This window comes from Mus caroli, unplaced genomic scaffold (assembly GCF_978045245.1).
Source record: "Mus caroli unplaced genomic scaffold, Mus_caroli_1 scaffold_11, whole genome shotgun sequence".
NCBI classification, from domain to species: Eukaryota; Metazoa; Chordata; class Mammalia; order Rodentia; family Muridae; genus Mus; species Mus caroli.
The window spans coordinates 18867933-18888886 of NW_028227266.1; the positions used below are offsets into that span (position 1 = coordinate 18867933).

At 49.8% G+C, this 20954-nt stretch overlaps 2 protein-coding genes across 6 annotated transcripts; both read right to left on the reverse strand.

Annotated features, from left to right (window-relative positions):
- Positions 1-485: 485 nt before the first annotated feature.
- Rab3d (RAB3D, member RAS oncogene family) lies at positions 486-12285 on the reverse strand. Of its 3 annotated transcripts, none has more exons than XM_029481562.1 (5): positions 12147-12285; positions 9804-10045; positions 8975-9093; positions 8761-8885; positions 486-3664 (listed from the first exon to the last, which is right to left on the reverse strand). In XM_029481562.1, exons 2-5 carry the CDS (start codon positions 10029-10031, stop codon positions 3477-3479), a joined length of 660 nt encoding a protein of 219 aa, XP_029337422.1. In that variant the 5' UTR covers positions 10032-10045; positions 12147-12285; the 3' UTR covers positions 486-3476. The 3 variants fall into 3 exon arrangements, with proteins under 3 accessions (XP_029337422.1, XP_029337420.1, XP_021027490.1); XM_029481560.2 differs by having other exon boundaries at positions 9804-10088; positions 12147-12271; XM_021171831.3 differs by having other exon boundaries at positions 9804-10042; positions 12147-12267.
- Positions 12286-15080: 2795 nt separating this feature from the next.
- On the reverse strand, positions 15081-20948 carry Tmem205 (transmembrane protein 205). 3 transcript variants are annotated; one of them, XM_021171995.3, is made up of 4 exons: positions 20716-20948; positions 19670-19778; positions 19412-19575; positions 15081-15421 (listed from the first exon to the last, which is right to left on the reverse strand). In XM_021171995.3, exons 1-4 carry the CDS (start codon positions 20941-20943, stop codon positions 15116-15118), a joined length of 807 nt encoding a protein of 268 aa, XP_021027654.1. In that variant the 5' UTR covers positions 20944-20948; the 3' UTR covers positions 15081-15115. The 3 variants fall into 3 exon arrangements, with proteins under 3 accessions (XP_021027654.1, XP_021027655.1, XP_029337419.1); XM_021171996.3 differs by having other exon boundaries at positions 20711-20809; XM_029481559.2 differs by lacking the exon at positions 20716-20948 and adding an exon at positions 20096-20426.
- Positions 20949-20954: the final 6 nt, after the last annotated feature.

Consider the following 20954-nt stretch of genomic DNA (forward strand, 5'->3'; position numbering starts at 1 on the left):
TGGGTGGGGCCATCCCTCAGCTGTGGACCTGGATTCTAAAAAAAAGCAGGCTGAGCAAGCCATGAGGAGCAAGCCAGTAAGCAGCACCACTCCATGGCCTCTGCATCAGCTCCCCCTCCAAGTTCCTGCCCTTTTTGAGTTCCTGTCCTGACTTCTTTCAGTGATGGACTACAATATGGAGGTGTAAGCCAAATAAGCCCTTTCCTCTTCACCTTTTTGATCTTGGTGTTTTATTGAAGCAATAGAAACCCTAAGACAGGAGGACAACTTGTAGAAATCTGACTTCTACTTCTGTGGGTTCCAGGGATCAAACTTGGGTCAGCAGACTTGGAGGCAAATACCCACTGAGCTGTCTTCACAACTGAAACTTTCTAGAGCTAAGGCAGTGGCGGGGGCCTAAGTAGAGACAACCCCAACCTGCTGAAAACCTGCTGAAGACTCTGCACCACAAACAACAGTGAGCTTTGCTGTGAAGTTAAGCAATATGCAATGCACAGGCATGGCAGCTTCCTTTATTATACACGTTTTTCCTGGACTGGAGAACAGGGAGAATAGGCAGCGCCAGGCCAGAGGTGATTCAGTGTTGCTTCAGAATTGCTATCGTGGAGCCAGGAGCAGAATCAGCACGTGGAAACAGAGACCAGGATGGGGCCAAGGCCCAGTTGGTAGAATGTTTGCCTAGCATGCAGGAAGTCCTGGGCTCCATCCCTAGCACTGCATCAGAGTATGGTGGTGCGACCTATAATTGCACCATGTAGCAGGCAAGAATGTCAGCCGGACATAATGATGTATGCCTCTAATTCCAGCACTAGGAGGCACAGGCAGGTGGATCTTTGTGAGTTCAGGGCCAGCCTGGTCTACAGCATGAGACCCATAAATAAGAATAAGAAAAACCAAAGCCATGGCCACTCCTCCCTGGGAGGACAGGGGGATAAGGCTCCAGAGGCTGGCTACTCCCGAGTCTCCTGCAGAGAAGCATTCCCCATGCCCTGTGCGTGGCTTCTGTTTATAAACCCAGCAGGCTCCTGCCCCTCTCGGCCATCTGCACAGACGGCAGCTCCTGTTCACTTAGTGACCCCTCACCCATCCTCTGTAAAACCTAATGGAAGAATCAAAAGGTTCAATCACCTTTCATCAGAAGAAACAACAAGGTTTCCACATTATTCAGTTTCACAGTTTTTTTTTTTTTTTTTGTCTGACATTGACTGTGCACACACCCTTGCTCACCGTGGAGGGGAGATGGTGGCTTAAAGGGCTCATTTCTCTTCTTCTACCTCATGGATCCCGAGGTCTAACTCAGGTCAACAGGCTTGGTGGCAAGTGTCTTCAGATGAGCCATACCACCAAGCCAAATCCCCAGTTGTAAGAAAACCACAAGGTGGTTTCCTCTGTGGGTATTCAGAATAGAACTGAAGGAGCCTCTTCTAGCAACAGGAAGCCGAGACTAAGTCCAAGATAAAATGTCAGGACCGGCCTTAGCCAACTACAGGCAGGATCTCCACGACTCTGCTTGGGAATGACCTGACTGGTCCATGGAGTCTTTGACAGGCCTTCCTCCCGCCCCCGCCCCCTGTGTCAGCCTCTTAGAGCTCCAGGGTAGCCTCAAACTTCCTAGGTGGTACTCAAAGACGACTCCAAACTTCTGATCCTCCTGCCTCTACTAGAATGACGACATCCCTGGAGCACGTGCCGAGTTTGTGAAGTGCTGGGTCTTCAAGCCAGGACCCTGTGCGTAACAGTAGGCAAATGCTAGCGAGAGAGCTAGTTCTAGGTTCCTTCCAGACTAGCTGCATCACTCTCTCTTGCTCTCTCTCTCCTTCTGTTTTTCAAAACAGGTTTTCTCTGCGTAGCCCTGGCTGTCCTGGAACTTGCTCTGTAGACCAGGCTGGTCTCGAACTCAGAGATCCACCTGCCTCTGCCTCCAGAATGCTGGGATCAAAATTTTTCACCACCACAACAGCCTGCAGGTTGCTGAATCTGAAGAACATAATTTTTTTACCATTTTGACTATTTAATGATAAAGCAACATTTTTAAAAATTGAGTCTTTCCTCTAAGTGTTCAGATGCCTTCACTCTGCTTGTCCAATCTGTACAAAGACAGCCACTGGCAGGGCTAGAAATACATCTGAACCAGGCACTGTAGGTCATACACAGTCTGGGAGGGTGCTGAGCTCAGGAAGGCTGCAGAAGTGATTCTGGCTGTGGGGGCTGAAGGAGTACACTCCACCCCCCATACAGAGTCAGGGGCGTGTGGCACAGAGCGTCTGTCACCTGGACCATGAAATGTCAGATAGTGTTTAGGGGAGTCTGGTCAGTGAATAGAAATAGAACCCAGGATCCTAGGGGCTACGTCCCAAGCTTTGTAGAGAAAGCAGTCACAACTCACAGCCCATCCGTAATTCATAGGAAGGACTCTTGCTCCCATGATGGACAAACAGAAACACTGGGTTGCCCACTAGTGCCTTCTCCCCAGTCCTTCCCCACAACCCCAGTGTCCCTGGGCAACTGATGTTGGCCATGATGCTGACACTGGGTCTACACAAGAGTCCTCATGTGGAGAAGCCCAAATCCTGTCATAAGAAACTGACCAGCAAGGGCACACCCTCTGTGGGCTGCTTTCTCCACTTCCGTTTCTACACAGGATGTAAGGTTTGTAAAGCTCTTGCTTAAGCCACCACCAGGCAGACAGATGGGAGCCTGGGCAGGCAGCCTCAGTTCCCTGGCTCTGAGGTGAACTGACAGAAAGCTGGACTGCTAGGGTGGGCGATTCTCTGCCCCATGTGACAGGTCCTGGAATACTCCAAAATTTAATTCTGGGAGCAGATTAACCCACACTGAGTGGATAGACTCACGGGAAGCTTGGGAGGCACTTTGGAGAGTTCCCGGTGCCAGGGGTGGCTCCGACTCTGTCCCTTCTCTAACCAGAAAAGAGGCTTTCCCTTCCAGGAGATGCCAGGGAGGCAGAGGATGGAGACTGCAGCCCTGCCTGTGTCCTTGGCTAGCAGTCAGTTCACAGGCAGGTTTCAAGGCCAAACTGGTGGACCTGAGATAGAGAGGCTGCCAGGACTAAGTTGGACAGCGACCCAGGCCAGGTGACAACTTCAGCCAGTGATATGAAGAGTAGACCTGGGAAATGGTTCTAAGGCAGAAGGCATGAACATCCCCTCTCTCACTCAGGGAAGGCAATGCCGCCACAGCTACCTCCATCAAAATGCTGTAGGAAGCAGCAAGCACCTGCATGGGTACCCCAACCCCTCAGACAATACTGAGCAGAGCCCGGGGTGTGTGGGCTCTAACCAGGACTGTCTGAGCATTCTGACATGGAGAGAAGGGGACATGAACTTGTGCAAGAGGAGTGGGAAGTGGCCCAGAGGCAAGGGTGCCCTGAGCTGAGAGACAGTCCCCATAGCTCACACCTTGGCTGCTGTCCTTGAAGAGGCAAGAAGGGACAGGTGTGGAGAGGTAAGGGGCTGAACCTAACAGCTGCAGCTGCTCGGCTGTGGGGGTGGGGTATCCCCAAGGGCTGGGCCTTTTCCATTGCTGCCTGGGCTGGAGCTGGGTTCCAGGGATTCATTCATCTTGTCACAGATGATGTCAACCAGGCGCTCGAACACCTGCTTCACATTGATATTCTCCTTGGCGCTGGCCTCAAAGAACTCAAAACCTGGATGGGAAGAAGGCGGGGACAGTTTCGACGGTCATGTGAGTCCCAAAGGACTGGGCCTAGAAAGTGGAGTTGTTCAAACCTGTACTCTGAGCTCACTCCTGCCTGATCTGCTATGGGTGGGTGTGTGCACATGTGTGTGTGTGCACGTGTGTGATATGCGGATGCATGTGTATGTGGATGCATGTGTGTAGATGCACATATGTGTGTGGGGTGCATGTGTGTGTATGCACATGTGTATGTGGGTACACATGTGTGTGTTTGCACGTGTGTGTGTGTATGCACTTGTGTATGTGGGGTGCACATGTGTGCATGAGTGTGTTGTCCCTCAGCTGCCATCACCATTTTTCTGAGACAGGGTCTCTCAGCGGCTTAAAACATCAAGCAGGCTTGGCTGGCCACCCATAAGCACCTTGGGATGACACGTGCATATGGCCATGCCTGATTGTTTGAATGTAGATCCTTCCCAGCCTCTGTCAATCATTTTAAAGTTCTGAGACAAAATTTCACCGTGAGCAATGTTGAAAGAGTTCACAGAACCTCCAAGTCAGCAATCCTCCTGTCTCAGCTGTCAGAGTGCAGTGATTACAGGCTACACCATGCCCAGCTAAGTGTCTTCAGAAGACAGACAGACAGCTCAGTTGTAAAGGTATTTGTTATTAAGTCTGATGATTTGAGTTTAATCCCCCAAATTTACAAGACCTCCACAGGTGTGTGTGTGTGTGTGTGTGGGCACACACATGTATGGGGCATGTGTCACCGAAAGACACTAAATAAATAATGGGGCTTGAGAGATGATGGATCAGCCATTAAGAGCACTGGGTGTTCTTCTAGGGGGCCTTGGTTCAACTCCCAGCACCTGCATGGTACCTCACAACTATCTGTAACTCTAGTTCCAGGGTGCCTGACTCTAAAGTACAGGACGCACTAATATAGATGCAGGCAAGGCACCCACCCATGTATATTTAAAAAAGAGAAGCCAGGCAGCAGTGTTACACACCTTTAATCCCAGCATTCAGGAGGCAAAGGCAGGTGGATCTCTGTGAGAGCAAGGCCAGCCCTGTCTACAGAGGGAGTTCTAGGCCAGCCAGGGCTACACAATAAACATTGTCTCTAAACCCCTGGGGGGTGTGGGGAGATAAAACCGGTAACTTAGAGCAGTGTTATGGGGCTACTGGAGATGATGCCCAGATGGTAAAGTGCCTCCTTGCAAGAATGAGGCCTGGGTTCAGATCCCCAGTACCTCTCCTCTCCACTGTTGTAAAAGCTGGGTGTGGTAGAATATGCTTGCAATACGGTGCTTTGGGATTGGAGGCTGATGGATTCCTGGATCTTGCTGGATCTAAATTTGCCTAACCTACTTGTGGAGTTCTAGGTAAGTGGTCTCAAAGAAAGGGTGGATGTTCCCTAAAAATGACACCTGATGTCCTCTGCCCTCTACTTGTATGCACGTGCACATACAAATCTAATAACCTTAGGGCATAGTGCACACCCATAATTCCTGCAGCATAGAGGTCAAACATGGAGACTTCTGATGTCACAGTCAGCCTGAGCTACAAAGTTAGACCTGCTATCAAAAGCAAATCTAAAAATGGAGCATGTAACATGCATTTGATTTGAGCTCCAGAATTAGGATCAACAAGGAGACAACTCAACCCACAAAAGCACTTGCCTGAGTTCAAGCCCTGGCACACACTGGGAAGGCAAAACCTGCTGTGATAGTTTGTATATCCTTGGACCAGGGAGTGGCACCATCTGAAGGTGTGGCCTTGTTGGAATAGGTGTGACCTGGTTGGAATGGGTGTGTCACTGTGGGTGTGGGTATAAGATCCTCACCCTAGCTGCCTGGAAGTCAGTCTTCCACTAGCAGCCTTTGGATGAAGACATAGAACTCTCAGCTCCTCCTGTGCCATGCCTGCCTGGATACTGCCATGCTCCCTCTTTGATAATGGACTGAACCTCTAAGCCGGTAAGCCAGCCCCAAATAAATGTTGTTTTTTATAAGACTTGCCTTGGTCATGGTGTCTGTTCACAGCAGTAAAACCCTAACTAAGACACCTGCTCCTGAAGCTGTCCTCTGACCTCCACACACACACTGCGGTGCACACTAATAATAGATAATTTTTTAAGGGACATAACAAATTAAATTAGTAAATTCTCTCTCTCTCTCTCTCTGTGTATGTGTGTGTGTAGCACAATGGTGCATGCTTGTAATCCCAGCACTCATAAGGCTGAGACAGGAGAATGCTGAAAGCTCAGGCCAGCCTGGGCTATACAGAGGCCATTTCTCACCCCCCAGCTCAGAAAGGACATAATGGGAAGCTGGAGCTGGAGGGAAGATGCTTAGCATGAGAAAGGCCGTCTGATTTCTAGAGTTGAGAGTAATCCTGATTAGGTGAGTGTATGATTTCCACCTCATGGTCATCTCTGCTGCTCGGATGGACCAGCCGAAGGAGGACGTGACTCTTCCTGTAACTCTTGGTCCCTGGTATAAAGCATGGATGGAGAAGACATTGGGGTATTGTTCAGGGCAGGATTGGAAACCAGGGCAAGACAGGGAGCCGGCTCTGGGGGATTCTAGACAGAGGCTCTCTCTACCACTGAGCCATGCCCCCAGCCCTCACTGCGTGGTTCTGGGCAGGTGTTCTATTAAGCTCCAGCCCTGAGTAAGTGCTCGGGAGCCACTCACTGAGTGACTGAATGGTGAATATTATGGGGTGCATGAACTCAGCTTTACATGCCTGGTGAAATCTGTGCTGCTCTACTATCTCCTCAGGGAAATTTGGTGTTTTATTATCAATGTGCCAACCTCCCCTCACATATCCGAATTCTTCATATTACTTTTGTTTGTTGGACTTCTCTTTTTGTTATGGTTTTGTTTGGTTGGTTTTTGGGTTTGGGGGGGGGGTTAGAGACAGGTTTTCTCTGTATAGCCCTGGCTGTCCTGGAACTCACTTTGTAGACCAGGCTGGCCCAAACTCAGAAATCCGCTTGCCTCTGCCTCCTGAGTGCTGGGATTAAAGGCATGTGCCACCATGTGCCTGGCGTGTTTTTTTTTTTTTTTTTTTTTTTTTTTTTTGAAGAGAGTCTCACTATTATAGCTTTGCCAGATCTAGAACTTGCAATGCAGCCCAGGCTGGCCTTGAACGTCTGCCTTCTAAGTGTCTTTTCTTTGGTTCTAACAGGGTCTCATGGAGCCCTGTGTAGCCTGGAACTCACTATGTGCTTAGGTTGACTTTGAACCTGATCCTCCTGCCTCTGCTTCCTGGATGCTGGGATGAGAGGTGTACACCACAATACCTTGTTGTGTGTGTTACTGGAAATGGAATCCTTAAGGCCTCATGCATACACGTGAGCATGCTACCAACTGAACTATACCCTACAACAGTTTGGGATTTTTGTTTATTAATTTATTTTAATTTTTAAGATTTATTTTATGCATATGTATGTGTGCCTGACTGCATATATGTGCAAACAGTTGTTAGTTGTCACATAGGTGCTGGGAATCAAACTTAGGTCCTTTGCAATAAAAGGAAATATTCTTAACTGCCTAGACATCTCTCCAGCCCTTGTTTGTCTGCTTAAGAGAATGTTTCATTATGTATCCCGAGGTAACCTTCACCTCATGGCAATTTGGTTGCAAGTTCCTGCAGCATTTAGGTATAATTTAGGTGAGAGCCACTACACGTGGATTTTCACAGGGAATCTTACAACAAATCAATATCCTGCATGAAGGGGAAGCCTGCAGTTCCAGCACTCTGGGAGGTTAAGACAGAGGGTCGGGAGTTCACAGTTCAGCGTGGCTAGTGAGACTGTTCAAACAAACAAACAAACAATGACAAGCCTAGGTTGGTGGTGTTGCTCAGTGGTAGGGTGCCTGTTTAATGTGAAGGCAGCCCTGGGCTCAGCTCCCCAGACCAAACCAGACCAAACTAACCCAACCAACAAACCAACCAACCAAAAAGCCAGAATCACTTCACTCCAGTTCCAGAATGCATAGAAATCGGTAGTAGATGCTGGGCATATAAGTACAAGCCTTTAATCCCAGCATTTGGGAGGCAGAGGCAAGTGGGTCCCTTGTGATGCTGAGGCTAGCCTTGCCTACAGAACTGAGTTCCATGCCAATATAAAACAGTGAGACCTGTGGCCTCCCTTCCCCCAGCCTGGAACCTGCTTGCTCAAGGGTGGAGCTACGTGCTCATTCGTCCTGCCACGCCTACCTACTGCTGGAACCTGCCTTTGCTGCCTGGAGGCACACACGTGTTCGTCCTGCTACTGGACCCTGAGTTACTTGGCGGGAAGTTGGGTTCCCTCCCCCTTCCTTTATAACTGAGTGTCTGGAATTAGTAAAATTGAGCCTTGATCAGAACTTGTTGTCCTGGCTCCATTCTTTTCTTCCGCCCCGTCTAGATTCCTCTCTTTTCAGCCTGAACTGCCATTCTCAGTTGAACCGTTCGTGTTGTGGACTGCGGGCAGGCCGCAACAGAGACCCTGTCTCAAAACAACAACAAAAATAAAAACTATAGTATGTTAATATCTGTTATAGAAGTTAGAAAGAAAAATAAGAGGTCTCCAAGGTCAAACAGCTAGGTTCTCAGGAAGGGGTATATATCCCCCAAATGGGAGAACATGGCTTATATATGGGTATGTTTATGGGTTGTCTTGGAGTATGTGTTTGGTGTATGTGCACATCTGTGTGCAGGTATATGAGTCTCTACTGGAGGCACATTCCATTGAGATAGGGTCTCTCACTGTACCTAAAGCTACCAGGGCAGCCAGCAAGTACCAGTGATTCTCATTCAGGTCCTCCACAGTGCAGGGGTTACAGGCATGAAGGTGTGCGTGTGCATGTGAATGTGTGTGTGCATGTGCATGTGTGTGCACACGTGTGTTTGTGTTTTATGCTGGTGCTGGGGACTCTAAACCAGAGCCTCATGTTTGTACAACAGAAGCTTTCTTACTCCCTTACTCACTAAGCCATCTCCCCAGCCCCAACACATGGGTATCCCTCTGCCCCCGAGATCCTCAGGTAACCACTGTGGGACTGGGATTCAAGGGTGAAGACGGGGTATGGAGCTAGGAGGTTGGGCACTAACCAAGATCATCGGCAAGCCTCCGGCCATCCTCAGCAGGTACGACCCGTTCGTCTTCCAGGTCACACTTGTTCCCCACGAGGATTACCTGGGCATTGTCCCAGGAATAGGTTTTGATCTGCGTAGCCCTGGAGAGTTGTAGACGTTGAGAGTGAGGTTAGGATCGGGAGGGGGAGAATGAAAGCCCGTGGCATGTCAGTGGTTGGCCAGTGCTTACCAGTCCTGCACCGCGGTGAAGGACTCCTGGTTGGCGATGTCATACATGAGCAGGAAGCCCATGGCTCCGCGGTAGTAGGCCGTGGTGATTGTCCGGTAGCGCTCCTGGCCTGCTGTGTCCTGGGCAAACAGCAGTCAGTCAGCTAGGTAGGGGCCACCTGCTCCCTACCTGACTCTGAGGAACTCTGAAAGGGACACAGGTCTACTCTTGTGGCCCAATCTGATAGGAGAAGAGTGGTGTTCCCTTCACAGGCCTAGTGTGACAGAGAGGTACGGCCCTGCCCTCGAAGTCCAATCTGATTGGAGGAATACTGGTGTTCCCTCGTGGCCCAGTCTGATGCAGGTGTGTAGCACCAGCCCCGGTATCCCATCTTAAAAACTCAGTTCTGACTCAGCTCTGCCCTGGATGGACTCCACTGTGCAGGGCTGTCCCTAAGCTATGAGCTTCCTAACCTGGTTTCTGAGAACCCATGTAACAGTCACAAAGAAGAGCCATCTGGGCCTCAGGCCATCATCTTGATCTGCTTCTGGTCCCCTTGTCACCGTAATGATATCAACAACCGGACTAGGGACAGGATGTGGCACTGAGCCTGGCAGCCTCATGGGAGTCAAGATGGTTCCCAAATGATTCCTCACTAGCCACTGATATTTCCAAGAAGTACCTTCTGTCCACCTTGTGCCTCCCCAGGACACCTGGGGAGGTATGCTCCCACACCCTGGTGGACTTCCCTCAGAGATAAAAGACGCCTCCCGGCCCCAAGCTGTTCTGTGTGTGTGCTGGGGTTTTCTACTGACCGCCCTCCCACTCCCCACACGACTACTCAGCCCACCCAAATCTGTAGCTTGATCCTCTTGTCATGTCGGTAGACCGTCTTGACCTTGAAGTCGATGCCCACTGTGCTCACGAAGGCAGGGGTGAAGGAGTCATCGGCATAGCGGAACAGGAAGGATGTCTTGCCCACGCTGCTGTTCCCGATCAAGAGCAGTTTGAACATGTAGTCAAAGTTCTGGTCAGCAGCATCCCTTGGGCTGGCAGGGGGCTCACTAGCGGATGCCATCTCAGTGGGATCTGCTTGGAGGGGAGACCAGAAATCCTGATGTCAAAGAGTGGAATCCTGTAAGGGGAGAGCTTTTGTAAGGGTGAGTCTATGGGTCCATTGGTTTCAAGAATCACGCCTTCCAACGCGTGGATCCGGGATCAAACGCATGTCATCAGACTGGGCAGCAAGTGCCTTTTCCTGCAAAGCCATCCCCTAGCCCTAGTTTTAAAGTTTTATTTATTTTTATTTATTTATTGAGACAAGGTCTCACTCTGGAGTAAGAAAGACAAAGGCTGTATATGTGACTGGTGTAAGGGGTTGCCAGGGACGTGCCTCCACCTTGGGGCTGTACTTAGAGGCAGCTGTAAACTGCCTGACCTGGGCTCTGAGAATCTAAGTCAGGTTGTCTGAAAGAACTGCTCTGAGCAGCTGAGCCATCTCTCTACTCCTCATTTTTTCCACTTTTATTCTTTAAGGAGAGATCTCAGGTAGCTCAGGCTGACTTCAAAGTCCCCATGTGGTGGATCCCTGCCTCTGGAGCTGTGGATTACAGGTGTGCACCACTGTGCCCTTCTTAATGATCCTTGTGGTATTCGCCAACAAACTCCTGCTGAGTCCTCTGCACCAGGCATGCGTCTCTGAAGAGACACAGCTGTGCATAAGAAAGAAACACCACAGTGAGAGGGCTGTGGTTGCTATTTAATCTTTACACAAAGGTGAGGCTGAGGGCTGGGGAGTAGAGCACTCACCTGAGGTTTCAGCCCCAGCACCCAGCAAACCAGGTGTGATGTGCACACCTGTAATTCCAGCACTACGGAGTGGAAACAGAGTACCAGGAGTTCAAAGTCATCCTGTGCTACATTGGAAGTTCCGTACCAAACTGAGGTGGGTTATATGAGAACCTGTCTCAGAAAGAAAGGAAGGAAGGAAGGAAGGAAGGAAGGAAGGAAGGAAGGAAGGAAGGAAAAAAGAGAGAGAGAGAAAGAAAGAAAGAAAAAGGAAAGAAATATGGAACCTTTATAGTGGAAGGTTCAGATCTTCTCCCTTCAGGTGCAGGACCAGGTAACAGGTGAAAACTCAGGGCCAGTTGGGGCTGGGGGGCCATGGTGGTGAGGAAGTTGCACAGGCTGCAAGCTGGACTTTGCCCAGTGCAAGCAGCTGGTATGGCCAGGTGTGTAGGTGTGTGTGTGTGTGTGTGTGTGACTGCCAGCTAGACAGAGCCCCTTCCATCAAGGCTTGGATGTTGAATTTAGCTGGTGCCTGCCACTGGGGTGCTGTCCTGTCCTCTCCAAATTCACTTTAACCCTTTCCCTGTCTTCCAGGGTGAGGGGAATTTCTATATATATAGCATAAGGTTTAAAGGCCCAGTTAGGCTCCCAAGTGGGTACCTACCATTTTATTTGTCAAAGGGGCCGGGCCTGGCTCCCTCTTGGCCAAAGCTGACTCACCCAAGCCATGGTCCACAAAGACAGGACTGAAAGTCATCAAATCCAAGAGAATTATCCTAGCCACTTAATGACTGCAAAACCCACCACCCCATATCCTCCTGTTTATATCTTCCCACACTCCAGCATGCTGTTTTATCCAAATCTAGGGTGCCCTTCCAAGCTCTCCCCCACCCCCGCCCCCACTTCGCTTTCTCCAGCTGTCTAGCTTAGAGTTGCTCTCCGAAGCCCAAGCAAAATTATTTCTCAACGGCCTTCGGTGTTTTCTGTTTCTCTGCTCCGTGCATTTCTAAGGAGAACGCAGCCAACCCCACCCTGTGTTCCGGGAGAACGGGTTTGAGGCGTCCGTCGGGCAGGGCCTCCAGGCTGGCCCCCGCCCCACCACAGCTTCTCTTCTGTGCCATCTAGGGGTCCCCTAGCCCTCAAGGTTGGCACCCGAACAATCACTGCACTGCGCGCACCAGCAAGTGCCTCCCCCATCACCATATGGTGCCGTCGCACGGCCCCAAGCTGGGCTTCTCGCCCACCCCGCCACCGTTCGCAGAGCTTGCCGGGTGCGGGGAACCCAGAAGAGCCAGCAGCACTGACAGGGGGTGCGAGACCCAGGCTCGCGCGGACCCCAGTTCAACCCTGTCATAGTGCACGCGCGTATCAGCGGGTTGGCAGGTGCACTCGCTCCTGGGCTCACCTCGGGTCCCGCCTTGCACACCAGGATCCGCCCACGAAGTTGCTACGGCCCCGCACAGGGCTGCGACCCTCGCCCCACAGCTGCCGGCGTTGCCAACACTGACACCCGGATCCCGCGCCGGCTCCGCCCAGGCGGAGGGGGCGAGGTGAGCGGGTGGGGCCTGGAAGGGGCGGGGCGCCTTGAGAGTTGGCGCCCGGCGGTGGGCGTGGTCTTACGGGTGTGGGCGCCGCCAACGGAGCCAGGAGATGGGCGTGGCCTGTTGGAGGCTTGGACGCCACAAAAGTCCTAGCGGAGTGGGCGAGCCTTGCAGGCGGAGGTGGCGTCTGGCAGGGGCGGGGCCACCTCAAGAGGCGTCAGAAGTGGGCAGGGAGTCGAGAGGATGGGACCTGGTAGTGTGGCGGAGGAGGGGCGGTAGGGATCTGGGAGTGCAAGCCTGTGGTCCTGAGCTAGAGCCCAGAGGAGCAGGAAGAGGCATTAAGTCCCATCAGAGCCTCTCTTTCCTAACTAGAGGTAGAAAAAATTTCCTATGCATTCTGTGGTTCACAGGAAAACCTTCAGCGGCTGAGTTCTGACTGTGACTCCGGACATATTTAACCTCTCTCAACCTCAATGTTTCCCTCTGTCGAGTGGTTCATAACAAGATTAGTGTAACCATAGTTTTATTCCTTTTAATTTGGGGGGCTGGAGAGATGTCTCAGCGGTTAAAAGCTCTTGTTCTTGTTGAGGATATGAGTTTGAGTCTCAGGACTCACATGGTGTCTAATAACTCCAGTTCCAGGAGACCTGACCCCTCCCTTCTTACTTCATCAAACTGCAAGAGCCCACGTGGTACAGACAAAACACTCATGTAAAATAAAATTTAAATTTCTAAAAGATTTAAATTTTTTTTCCCCCAGGCTTGCCTCAAACTCTTTATGTACCAAAAGTAAATGTGAACTGATTCCCCTGGCTCCACTTCCCAAGGTCTGGGGTTGAAGGTGTACAGAGCCTTGATGGTTTACACGGGGCTAGGGATGGAGCCCAAGACTTCTTATATAGATAGTGGTTACTCTATCTCCCCAGTGCTGGTCCGAATCTTAGGCATACTCCCTGTTCCATGGGAGGAGTCTGGCTCTAAAGGGTGCTAGATTCTGCTGTTCAACACGCCTAAGGGCTCTTGGAGTTAAAATATGTTTTAGAAATAAGGAAACTGGGGCTGGAGAGATGGCTCAGCAGTTAAGAGCACTGACTGTTCTTCCAGAGGTCCTGAGTTCCAATCCCAGTAACCACATGGTGGCTCACAACCATCTGTGATGGGATCTGATGCCCTCTTCTGGTGTGTCTGAAGACAGCTACAGTGTATTCATATATATAAATAAGGAAACTGAGGATCAAAGAAAGGTAGATATTTGGCAGAGTCCACACGGCAAGATTTGGAATTCAGTTGCTACTAAGCCTGATATGAGGGTTTCAGGGACCAACAGGGTAGAAGGAGAATCAATTCCCACAAGTTGTCCTCTGATCTCCACATGCAATAAACAAACGAATAAATAAATGTAAAAAAATCAAACAGAGCTGGGCGTGGTGGTGCACACCTTTAATCCCGGCATTGGGGAGGCAGAGGAGGCAGGTGGATTCTGAGTTCAAGGCCAGCCTGGTCTACAAAGTGAGTTGCAGGACAGCCAGGGTTACACAGAGAAACCCTGTCTCAAAAAAAAAAAAAAAAAAATTCAAAGAGACTTTTAGGTATGGTAGCTTACATTTGTAATTCCAGAATTTGGGAGGTAGAGGAAGACAGAAATCAGGAGTTCAAAGTCATACTCCTCAGGTATGTAGTAACTTCAAGTTCAGCCTGAACTCAGATGAGACTCCATCTCCAAAGTTATCTGCATGTGTGTCTAAACAGGTGAAATGGTGTATTCCTGTCACCCTAGTACTAGGAAGCTGAGACACGAGGACTGCCATGAATTTGAGGCTAGCCTGGGTCACATAGTAAGTTTTAAATCAGATTGGCTACACAGTAATAAGAACCTGTCTCAAAAATATAGAGACTGATATAGTAGCTCATGTCTGTAATTTTAGTACATGAGAGGTGGAGGCAGGAAAATTCTCAAGTTTCAGGCCAACCTGGGCCACAGAATTCCAAGTAAGCCTGAGCTAGAGACCCTGCCTCAAAGCACACACACACACACACACACCATTACCACACAGAAACTTGAACGTCACTGCTCACTCAGATGCCTAAGGGAACAGGAGCTGCCTCCAAAGCTTTAACATGAATTGTGCCAGAGAGTATTAGCTAGGAAGCGCCGAGTTATTCCTAGAAACAAGCAGTCCCCAAAGGCTTCAGGATATCACTCACCTAGGCTCACAGCTCAGAATGGATGCTAGGGGCTAAGGAAAGATGTTCTATCCTGTCTTGTAAACACTTTTTAAAAAAGATTTATTTTATGTATATGAGAACACTCTCACTGCCTTCAGACACACCAGAAGAGGGCATCAGATCCCATTACAGATGGTTGTGAGCCACCATGTGGTTGCTGGGAATTGAACTCAGGTCCTCTGGAAGAGCAGTCAGTGCTCTTAACTATTGAGCCATCTCTCCAGCCAGTAAACACTTCTGCTCACATCTCATCAGCCAAAGAAAGTCATAATGTCACTTCCAGTGTTGGCAGAATAGGAAATATGATTATGCCTGGGAGGTGGGAACCTGCTGTTGCTGCAGTAACACACAGGAAGGGCAGTGGGTAGAGCTGAGCCAGGTATACAGAAGGTACACAATATATGGTCACTGTTAGAGGAGACATGCTGGAACTTCAATAGCTCACACTCCAATGTGTCATGTCACCAGATATGGGCAACCTGAGGCTCTGAGTGCTATACACACACACATGTGTACACACACACACACACCCCTGGCTTTTCCTGGGGTGGAAAAAAATGACCACGGCCATCTCCAAAGAAGCATTTATTGACACACAGGGTCTGTGTTAGAGGCTCCTGAGTCCCAGGGCAAGGGCCACAAGGCAGAGCCCATTGCTCAGCAGGCACCCCAGGTTGCAGAGGGAAGACAGGCCATGGTAGTGGAAGAACTTCTTGCGTAGAGCACTGTACTTGGGGTCCTTGTCCCGCAGCTGGCGGTAGGGATCAGGGCCCTGGAAGTTGCCTGGCACCTCTGTCCCTAGGCCCCGCTCTTTCTCTATGCTCTGCAGGGCCCACATGACAGCCGTGGTGCGAGCCTCAAGCCAGCGAGCATTGATGGTGGCCAGTGTGAGGCTCAGAAGCAGTAGGGAAAGCTGGGGAGAGTGACAGAGTGACAGGGAGGTGAGGTGAGGGTGGCTGGGACCTGAGAGAGGGCATGCCTGCATCCTCATGGGCCAGAGAGGTCCCTGAAAACAGCAGCCCTTAGGAAAGAATCTGTCTACAGCCTTTTCTCATCTTCTCTCCCACTGTTCCCTAAGCACAGAAACCTCTTCTCCAAAGCAAAACCTTTTTTTTTGTTGTTGTTGTTGTACAGAGAACTGACTGATCCTGGGGCCTCAGTCAAAGTGTGTCTACTATTGAGCCACATGCCTCTTTCCTCCTGTGCAGATGTGGTATGTGTACTTGTTCATGTGTGCAACACGTGCTCGCAGGTGTATGTGTTCATAGGTGTGTAACACGTGCTCGCAGGTGCATGTGATCATAGGTGTGCAACACGTGCTTGCAGGTGCATGTGATCATAGGTGTGTAACACGTGCTCGCAGGTGCATGTGATCATAGGTGTGCAACACGTGCTTGCAGGTGCATGTGATCATAGGTGTGCAACACGTGCTCGCAGGTGCATGTGATCATAGGTGTGTAACACGTGCTCGCAGGTGCATGTGTTCAACATGTGCTTGCAGGTGCATGTAATAATAGGTGTGCAACACATGCTCACAGGTGCATGTGTGCAACACATGCTCGCAGGTGCATGTGTCTGTGTTTTTGTGGAGGGCAGAAGTTACCTTTGGGGATTTCCACCATTTTCTTCTTTTCTGTTTTTTAATTTACTGAATTTACTTATTTGTGTGTGTGCATGCGTGTGTGTATGCCATAGTATGTATGTGCAGCCTGGACCACAGCTTGAGGGAGTCATTTCTCTTCTTCCACTGTGCAGACCCTCCCGGCTTGGTAGCTTGCTAAACCGCCCACCTTAGTTTTTGAGATAGTGTCTCTCATTGATCCTGGAACCACCTCATGAAGCTAGGCTGACTGGCTGGCCAAGGAGCTTCAGGGATCTGCCTATCTCCACCCTTGACTCTCACCTCCTCCCATGATGGGTACCACCTCTGTGTTTGGCGTCTGAATGGATGCTGAGGACTCGAACCTGGGTCTCATGTTTGCACAGCAAGCACTCTTCTGTCCAAGTCACGCCCCAGCCTCTGCTCTTTTCAGTTTGAGTCGAGGTCTCACTGAATCGCCTGGGCTGGAGTGGACCTCGCTCTATAGCCAAAGCTGACCTTACACTTGCAATCCTCCTGCTTAGGCCTCCCAAATAGCTGGGATGATGGGCTTACCCATCTCGTCTCCCCAAAATTAAGACAGACGGCAGTAACTGTTCTTTGATTCTCCCTGACCAAAACCACACAGCCTAAAACAGGACCCATCTCTTCTGTGCTCCCATTTCAAACCCAAGGAACTGACACTGGACCAACAGGAAATGAATTAAACACCTGGGGAATACCAGTTACCCATAATCCTCTCTGATCTCTAGAAGATTATTCTTTTGGAGGGAGCAGGTTGAGACAAGTTCTCAGTAGCTCAGGTTGGTTTCAAACTCCTTATGTAACTGACCCTGGCCTTGAACTCCTGACCTCCACCTCATCAGCCTTGGTCTTTGTATTTACATTTTTACTTTTAGTTAATTGTGTTTTTTGCTTTTGTTTGTTTTGCTTTGTTTTGAGACAAGGTCTCTCTTTGCAGCCCTGGCTGTCCTGGAACTCTCTATGTAGATCAGGCTAGCTTTGAACTCACAGAAATTCTCCTGTCACTGACTCCAGAATGCTAGAACTAAAGGTAAGGACCTGGCTTGTTTTTGTTGTTGTTTGATACAGGGTCTTACTACATAGTCCAGGCTGGCCTGGAACTTTGGCAATCTCCCTGGCACTGCCTCCCTCCTCCTGGGTTGACAATGTGCATATGTACACCACCACATTGGATTGATGGGGTTACCCTTGAAACACACATAAGGTCTCACCCGCCCACATCTCAAAACTTCAAGAGCAGAGGGAGAGAGGGTGGGGAAAGCCGAGCTGCAGGGATTGGTTCTTACACTGTGGCTGAGGAATGTGTAGACAGGACTGGGAAAACCTAGAGTCCCAGTCTGTCTAGTTTCTCAACAATGAACTGAGGTCAGTGCCTCGGCTCAGCTGAGTCACTCCAGTTTGGCAGGAGGCCCAGCTTTTGGGCAGAGAGGAAATAGGAGCTAGTGGAGAAGATAAGGCTGGACACAGAGGGTTGCCGGGAGAAGCTAGGATGTGTGCAGCATGTGTGTACCATTCAAGGGTACCCAGTGATCACTTCTGTCTTCTCTAAGAAAAAGAGGCCTTTCTTTGCTCCTTTCAAAACAATGTTACTTGAACTGATGGCGGTGGCACACACTAGTAGGCTATCCTGACGAAGCAGAAGCAGGAGAATCACAAGTTTGAGTCTAGCCTGGGCTACACCTTTGGGGATGCAGAGTGACTTATCAGTTAAGAGAGCATACTGCTTGCAGAGACTGAGTCCAGTACCCAGCACTCACTCTGAGCAGCTCACACTGCCTGTAATGACAGTTCTCTCTCGGGGGCTGAGTTCAGTTCCCAGCACTCACTCTGAGCAGCTCACACTGCCTGTACCCAGCACTCACTCTGAGCAGCTCACAGCTATCTGTAATGACAATTCTAGGGGGATTTGTCACCTCTGGCCTTTGAGGGTACCCACACACATATGCCCATACCTTCATAAAGACATAAATGAAAATAATCAAAGCCCAGTGGCGGTGGCGCACACCTTTGATCCCAGCACTTGGGAGACAGAGGCAGGTGGATCACTGAGTGATAGGTAGGGAAACATAGAGAAACTCTGTTATCAAAAACAAAAAGAAAATAATAAAAATAAATCTTAAAAAAAATTCACAGGTGATGGGAGCTAATTTGGTAGGGTACCTGTCTGGCATACACAAAGCCTTGGGTTTGATTCCCAACATTTCATAAAACTATGTGTAGTAGAACATGTCTGTGATTTCAGGAGGCAGGAGGATCAGAAGTTCAAACTCACTTCCACATACCGGGTTCAAGACCCTGTCTCAAAAAAATAAAGACACTACTGTCTGTGTAGGTAAAAAAAACCCTCATATCCTTGTAGATTGTAAACCTAGCATGTACAGGCTCTAGGTATCCCCAGCACTGTGAAGACTGCATCAGATAAAGGGCTGGGGAGATCCAGTCAGTAAAGGGTTTGCCATGTGGACATGAGACCTGAGTTCAATCAGCCAACACCCAAGTTAAAAAGCCAGGCATGGAGGCTCATGCCAACCGTCTCAATGATGGACAGACAGAGCTAGGAGGATCCCTGGGGATTCCCAGCCAGCGTGTCTGACCAAATCAGCGAGAGCTTCAGGTTCAATGGGAGACCCTGTCTCAAAAAAAGAAATAAGCTAGGTGGGGTGGCACAGGCCTTTAATCCCAGCACTTGGAATGCAGAAGCAGGTGGATCTCTGTGAGATTGAGGCCAGCCTGGGCTACAGAGTGAGTTCCAGGACAGCCAGGGCTCTGTAGAAAGACTCAGTCTCAGAAGAACAAAAATAAATGAATAAATAAATAAGCCAGATGGTGGCAGCACATACATTTACTCCCAGCACTCAGGAGGCAGAGGCAGGCTGATCTCTGAGTTCATGGCCATTCTGGTCTACAGAATGCAAACCTAGCATGTGCAGGGCTCTAGGTATCCCCAGCACTGTGAAAACTGCATCAAATAAAGGGCTGGGGAGTGAATTCTAGGATAGCCAAGGTAACACGGAGAAAGCCTGTCTTAAAAGTGTGTGTGTGTGTGTGTGTGTGTGTGTATCTATATCTATATCTGAGAATGTTAGAGGAAGACACCTAACATCAACCCCTGGTCTTTCTTTCTTTTTTTTTATTCCCCCACCCCAACCCCTGGTTTTTCTATATAAGATTGTACACATGTGCACATGAATGTACACACACACACACATACACACACTGAAATAACACAAATCTCCTTAAGTGCTCACTGGAGCCTTGAGGACCCTCAAATCCTCATACCTGACTGACTTCCCACAGTGTGAGGTGAATCCAGGCTCGCTGTGGTGCCAAGATGCAGAGGTTGATGAAGGCACAGCCCAAGGAGACGTGAAAATAGACTGGGAAGACCTTGCTCTGCACCAGTCCAAACGTGTGCCGCGGAAGGCTCCGAAAAAGCAGGAAGCCTGGGAGGTGGAGGACCACAAACACCGTTAGGTTGCTTCCGGGTCCCCCTCCCACTCAGTCCTCACTCTAAATAACAGGTTGGAGTGTCCCTACCTGAGACAAAGGTCACCCACACCTGCATGCCCCAGGCACCAGACAAGACCAGCAAGTGGATGACTTTAATCAGACTTCCTGGGTCCTCTCCTTTTTCCATTCTGCAGCCCTGGGAAGGAAGCAGTGATGACTCAGCTTAACCTTCGACCCCCTAGCTTTGAGTCCTTGGCAGAGAGTGCATAGGGCCAGCCTCACACTGGTGCAAAGATGAGAGAAAACAGCCTGGAAATGGCTGTTGGAAGACCCAAAGTAGACCCTAGACAATCTCAAGCCCAACCAGTGGATCTGGGCTCAGGCTTGGGGCTGGAATCGTGGCTTTGGGGTCAGGGACTTTGTTGGTGCTGGCCTTACGTGCTATCCTCCATACTTGAAAAATAATAGTAATAATAATAAATAAATAATATCACCCAGCATGAAGGCTCATACCTGTAAATCCCCAACACTTGGAAGACGGAGACAGGGGAGTTGCCACTTTTCTAGCTCAAAGTTAGAAAAAGATTCCTCAATTCCAAAAAGCCTTAGAAAAAGACGTAGAAACTGGCCTGGTGATTCACAGTTGTAATCCCAACATATCAGAGGGTGATGCAGGAAAATCACTGAGTTTGAGGACTGCCAGAGATACAGTGAGACTCTCTCAAAATAAATAAGTGTGCAAACATCTCAGGTCCAGTTGGGCAAGTGGCTCAGCGGGCAGAGCGTTTGCCTCACGTGCAGGAAGCTCCGCGTTCCGTCTCCAGTTCTGCATGCAACATGTTCTGGCTCTAGTCTGTCATTCCAGCACAAAAGTAGAAACAGGAGGGGCAGGAGTTGGAGGCCAACCAGAGATACATGAGACCTTGTCTCAAAACCAAAATTCTAGAACAAAAGGCTCTCTCTAAACCACAATGTCCACTGCACCCCAAAAGCTTGAATCCCAGCAGCTCAAGTTCACATACTTAGGTTTTCAGGGATTACCCTAGCTCTGCAGACATCTAAGAGCCCTCATTCGGAACCCGAGATATTCTAAGAACATCCCAAAACACCCCCGGAGCCCCATCTGACCCCACCGTTGGAGCACACGAGGTCAGGCGTAGGGACCAAGAACCAGGGCAACTCCGGTGCAGCTCCGGCTTGCCTGAGACTTCACAGGTTTTCTTCCGCCCCGCAGGCCTCGCCCCACCTCCCAGCCAGAAGCCAATGAGATCACAGCTCTGACTCCTCTGGACTCTCCCACTTAGGGATTGCCCAGTTGGCTTGCGGGAATCATCCGGCCATCTCGCCTCTCCGAACTTCATCCAGTCTCACC

Coding starts and splice junctions, on each gene's coding strand:
- Tmem205 (XM_021171995.3), bottom strand. CDS start 20,943: ATGAAGTTCGGAGAGGCGAGATGGCCGGATGATTCCCGCAAGCCAACT. Junction 19,576..19,669: donor GTGGGTGACCTTTGTCTCAG/GTAGGGACACTC, acceptor TCCACCTCCCAG/GCTTCCTGCTTTTTCGGAGC. Junction 15,422..19,411: donor CACTGTGGGAAGTCAGTCAG/GTATGAGGATTT, acceptor CACTCTCCCCAG/CTTTCCCTACTGCTTCTGAG.
- Rab3d (XM_029481562.1), bottom strand. CDS start 10,031: ATGGCATCCGCTAGTGAGCCCCCTGCCAGCCCAAGGGATGCTGCTGAC. Junction 9,094..9,803: donor GGATCAAGCTACAGATTTGG/GTGGGCTGAGTA, acceptor CTGTTTGCCCAG/GACACAGCAGGCCAGGAGCG. Junction 8,886..8,974: donor TTCACCGCGGTGCAGGACTG/GTAAGCACTGGC, acceptor ACAACTCTCCAG/GGCTACGCAGATCAAAACCT.